Source organism: Salvelinus fontinalis, chromosome 35, assembly GCF_029448725.1.
Source record: "Salvelinus fontinalis isolate EN_2023a chromosome 35, ASM2944872v1, whole genome shotgun sequence".
Classification (NCBI taxonomy): domain Eukaryota; kingdom Metazoa; phylum Chordata; class Actinopteri; order Salmoniformes; family Salmonidae; genus Salvelinus; species Salvelinus fontinalis.
Window position 1 is genome coordinate 37,782,813 of NC_074699.1, and position 6,000 is coordinate 37,788,812.

Consider the following 6,000-nt stretch of genomic DNA (forward strand, 5'->3'; position numbering starts at 1 on the left):
CTATAACCCTGACCAGACCAGACCAGCTCAGAGCTCTAACTCTATAACCCTGACCAGACCAGACCAGAGCTCTAACTCTATAACCCTGACCAGTCCAGAGCTCTAACTCTATAACCCTGACCAGACCAGACCAGCTCAGAGCTCTAACTCTATAACCCTGACCAGACCAGACCAGCTCAGAGCTCTAACTCTATAACCCTGACCAGTCCAGCTCAGAGCTCTAACTCTATAACCCTGACCAGACCAGACAGCTCAGAGCTCTAACTCTATAACCCTGACCAGACCAGCTCAGAGCTCTAACTCTATAACCCTGACCAGACCAGACCAGAGCTCTAACTCTATAACCCTGACCAGACCAGCTCAGAGCTCTAACTCTATAACCCTGTCCAGACCAGACCAGACCAGCTAAGAGCTGTAACTCTATAACCCTGACCAGACCAGACCAGCTCAGAGCTCTACCTCTATAACCCTGACCAGACCAGACCAGCTCAGAGCTATAACTCTGTAACCCTGACCAGCCCAGCTCAGAGCTCAAACCCTTTCAGTCAGTCAGTCAGTAAACCTGCCAGTCAGCAAGCAAATAAGCCAGTCAGCCAGTCAATCAGTAGTACAGTGTCCATCTGGGACACAGTGTTAGACCTCTGTGGTACAGTGTCCATCTGGGACGCAGCATTAGACCTCTGTGGTACAGTGTCCATTAGGGACGCAGAATTAGACTCCTGTGGTACAGTGTCCATTAGGGACGCAGCATTAGACTCCTGTGGTACAGTGTCCATCTGGGACGCAGCATTAGACTCCTGTGGTACAGTGTCCATTAGGGACGCAGAATTAGACAGCTGTGGTACAGTGTCCATCAGGGACGCAGAATTAGACTCCTGTGGTACAGTGTCCATTAGGGACGCAGAATTAGACGGCTGTGGTACAGTGTCCATTAGGGACGCAGAATTAGACAGCTGTGGTACAGTGTCCATTAGGGACGCAGAATTAGACTCCTGTGGTACAGTGTCCATTAGGGACGCAGAATTAGACCTCTGTGGTACAGTGTCCATTAGGGACGCAGAATTAGACGGCTGTGGTACAGTGTGCCCTTGATTTAGAACTTACACTGTTGTTCTCCATGTCTTGTGATGTTTGGGTCTCAAGGTCATGGCTGTCACCGTTCTGCTGTTGAGACAGACACACACATTCATTCCATTAACAAACAGTCATAACCCACAAGATACAGCATTATCCTGTTATACCATGATGTCACCAGAAACAAAGCCTGAAAGAAACAATGACAGTAAGATTTTCAGATCAAGTCCATGTAACATGTTGGAAGTACATCTATACAGATGTAGGAACTTCATTTGACCTATATTGTAACAGAAAAATAATCCTGCAGGATTTGAAAGTTTAGTGGATAATGTTGGTTGATCGGTGGTTATTAGCTGTCCGGAAGTAGATGAAAAGGGCAATGCTGTTAATATAACTGTGTGTTAGTGTGGGGTTTCAGTTCATTTCTGTAGATCATCAAGCTCATCTGCATCTCCTGCCACGCAGGAAAATGTTCAGCGATAAAAGAGTGATCAAATGACGATCCTAAACCTGTAAAGTATAGCCGGTGCCTGTCAGCCAGTCTCTTGTATTTCCTGATTAAACTCTCCGTGTCCATGTAGTTATGAAACAGTCCTCTGCTGCAGGATACAATGATAAGCCACACAACTGAGATTAATGACTTGAACAATTTGACTTCTCTCTACGTAGCTGATGTCATGACCCTTTCTGGGTATCGTGGCTTCCCCTTTTCTCTCATTCTCTCCTACACCCAGGTTCTGTTATCTCAGGCCATACATTCCTGGCGGAGACTCTCCCGCCCTGGTCATGCAGAGAGAGAGACCACAGAGAGAACGAGGGATTTCACTGGGCCAAACAGAGAGAACGAGGGATTTCACTGGGCCAACCAGAGAGAACGAGGGATTTCACTGGGCCAAACAGAGAGAACGAGGGATTTCACTGGGCCAAACAGAGAGAACGAGGGATTTCACTGGGCCAAACAGAGAGAACGAGGGATTTCACTGGGCCAAACAGAGAGAACGAGGGATTTCACTGGGTCAAACAGAGAGAACGAGGGATTTCACTGGGCCAAACAGAGAGAACGAGGGATTTCACTGGGTCAAACAGAGAGAACGAGGGATTTCACTGGGCCAAACAGAGAGAACGAGGGATTTCACTGGGTCAAACAGAGAGAACGAGGGATTTCACTGGGCCAAACAGAGAGAACGAGGGATTTCACTGGGTCAAACAGAGAGAACGAGGGATTTCACTGGGCCAAACAGAGAGAACGAGGGATTTCACTGGGTCAAACAGAGAGAACGAGGGATTTCACTGGGCCAAACAGAAAGAACGAGGGATTTCACTGGGCCAAACAGAGAGAACGAGGGATTTCACTGGGCCAACCAGAGAGAACGAGGGATTTCACTGGGTCAAACAGAGAGAACGAGGGATTTCACTGGGCCAAACAGAGAGAACGAGGGATTTCACTGGGCCAAACAGAGAGAACGAGGGATTTCACTGGGCCAAACTCCCAAATGCACCAAAATGGGAGTGTTAAACAATATGTCCACCTTTGAGAGTGTGGGATTGGTCCGTGACCTTTGAGATGTGGGATTGGTCCGTGACCTTTGAGATGTGGGATTGGTCCGTGACCTTTGAGAGTGTGGGATTGGTCCGTGGACTCTTAAGGGACAGTTATGACGAGTGTGTTTCATTTGGTGACCTCATGGAGGACAGGAAACACACAGCTATATCTCTGAATGTGTACATTTCTCCATTATGGGGTTTGCATCTAATTCTTGTATAAAATGAATGAGTAAAGATGAAACTATTTGTGAAATGATGTAATGTGATGTTAACCTTTAATTTTGAGAGAATTTCATTCCCTGTAAAGTTTAACTAGTCAGCGGCCACGCCCCCGTGAGCACAGACATGATCTGGCATCCTGGAACCTCCTTTTCTATTGTTACGAATAAACCCCCCTCCCGAAGAAATCCTCTTCAGACTAAGCAAACCCACAGCGGGAGCTGTGATGGGGAATAGTTGAGTACCAAAACTAGAACACACAAACCCACAGCGGGAGCTGTGATGGGGAATAGTTGAGTACCAAAACTAGAACAGACAAACCCACAGCGGGAGCTGTGATGGGGAATAGTTGAGTACCAAAACTAGAACACACAAACCCACAGCGGGAGCTGTGATGGGGAATAGTTGAGTACCAAAACTAGAACAGACAAACCCACAGCGGGAGCTGTGAAGGGGAATAGTTGAGTACCAAAACTAGAACAGACAAACCCACAGCGGGAGCTGTGATGGGGAATAGTTGAGTACCAAAACTAGAACACACAAACCTCGGTGTCCGCTAAGGTTGTAATGGTCGTTGAATTCCTAACCACACCACGTGGAGCATCGGCTACACGGATGGAAATGGTTCAACTCTAACACTATCGATCCCTACAGAATAAGAGCAAATCTTAGATACTAATTACTAGACTGCAGCAAGAAATTATGTAACTCTAGGATGCGAATAGCGACAACCACCGAAACATCTAATCTAACAACAATGGACGCCCGACGTATCCATTACAACAGACACCATCAGGAGCCGCTGATAGACCTACAACCACCGAAACATCTATTCTAAGAACAATGGACGCCTGACGTATCCATTACAGCAGACACCATCAGGAGCCGCTGATAGACCTACAACCACCGAAACATCTATTCTAAGAACAATGGACGCCTGACGTATCCATTACAACAGACACCATCAGGAGCCGCTGATAGACCTACAACCACCGAAACATCTATTCTAAGAACAATGGACGCCTGACGTATCCATTACAACAGACACCATCAGGAGCCGCTGATAGACCTACAACCACCGAAACATCTATTCTAAGAACAATTGACGCCTGACGTATCCATTACAACAGACACCATCAGGAGCCGCTGATAGACCTACAACCACCGAAACATCTATTCTAAGAACAATGGACGCCTGACGTATCCATTACAGCAGACACCATCAGGAGCCGCTGATAGACCTACAACCACCGAAACATCTATTCTAAGAACAATGGACGCCTGACGTATCCATTACAGCAGACACCATCAGGAGCCGCTGATAGACCTACAACCACCGAAACATCTATTCTAAGAACAATGGACGCCTGACGTATCCATTACAACAGACACCATCAGGAGCCGCTGATAGACCTACAACCACCGAAACATCTATTCTAAGAACAATGGACGCCTGACGTATCCATTACAGCAGACACCATCAGGAGCCGCTGATAGACCTACAACCACCGAAACATCTATTCTAAGAACAATGGACGCCTGACGTATCCATTACAGCAGACACCATCAGGAGCCGCTGATAGACCTACAACCACCGAAACATCTATTCTAAGAACAATGGACGCCTGACGTATCCATTACAGCAGACACCATCAGGAGCCGCTGATAGACCTACAACCACCGAAACATCTATTCTAAGAACAATGGACGCCTGACGTATCCATTACAGCAGACACCATCAGGAGCCGCTGATAGACCTACAACCACCGAAACATCTATTCTAAGAACAATGGACGCCTGACGTATCCATTACAGCAGACACCATCAGGAGCCGCTGATAGACCTACAACCACCGAAACATCTATTCTAAGAACAATGGACGCCTGACGTATCCATTACAGCAGACACCATCAGGAGCCGCTGATAGACCTACAACCACCGAAACATCTATTCTAAGAACAATGGACGCCTGACGTATCCATTACAACAGACACTATCAGGAGCCGCTGATAGACCTACAACCACCGAAACATCTATTCTAAGAACAATTGACGCCTGACGTATCCATTACAACAGACACCATCAGGAGCCGCTGATAGACCTACAACCACCGAAACATCTATTCTAAGAACAATGGACGCCTGACGTATCCATTACAGCAGACACCATCAGGAGCCGCTGATAGACCTACAACCACCGAAACATCTATTCTAAGAACAATGGACGCCTGACGTATCCATTACAACAGACACCATCAGGAGCCGCTGATAGACCTACAACCACCGAAACATCTATCTAAGAACAATGGACGCCTGACGTATCCATTACAACAGACACCATCAGGAGCCGCTGATCGACCTAGAACCACCGAAACATCTATTCTAAGAACAATGGACGCCTGACGTATCCATTACAACAGACACCATCAGGAGCCGCTGATAGACCTACAACCACCGAAACATCTATTCTAACAACAATGGACGCCTGACGTATCCATAACAACAGACACCATCAGGAGCCGCTGATAGACCTAGAACCACCGAAACATCTATTCTAAGAACAATGGACGCCTGACGTATCCATTACAACAGACACCATCAGGAGCCGCTGATAGACCTACAACCACCGAAACATCTATTCTAAGAACAATGGACGCCTGACGTATCCATTACAACAGACACCATCAGGAGCCGCTGATAGACCTACAACCACCGAAACATCTATTCTAAGAACAATGGACGCCTGACGTATCCATTACAACAGACACCATCAGGAGCCGCTGATAGACCTACAACCACCGAAACATCTATTCTAAGAACAATTGACGCCTGACGTATCCATTACAACAGACACCATCAGGAGCCGCTGATAGACCTAGAACCACCGAAACATCTATTCTAAGAACAATGGACGCCTGACGTATCCATTACAACAGACACCATCAGGAGCCGCTGATCGACCTAGAACCACCGAAACATCTATTCTAAGAACAATGGACGCCTGACGTATCCATTACAACAGACACCATCAGGAGCCGCTGATCGACCTAGAACCACCGAAACATCTATTCTAAGAACAATGGACGCCTGACGTATCCATTACAACAGACACCATCAGGAGCCGCTGATAGACCTACAACCACCGAAACATCTATTCTAA

The 6,000-nt window shown here is 47.0% G+C and overlaps 1 protein-coding gene across 1 annotated transcript in view; it reads right to left on the reverse strand.

Annotated features, from left to right (window-relative positions):
* mctp2b (multiple C2 domains, transmembrane 2b) overlaps nt 1-6,000 on the reverse strand; it is a 158,985-nt gene that overhangs the window by 72,108 nt on the left and 80,877 nt on the right. The window contains exon 3 of the mRNA XM_055900086.1: nt 1,105-1,164. Within this exon, the coding sequence (XP_055756061.1) occupies nt 1,105-1,164 (60 nt within the window). The remainder of the gene's footprint in view (nt 1-1,104; nt 1,165-6,000) is intronic.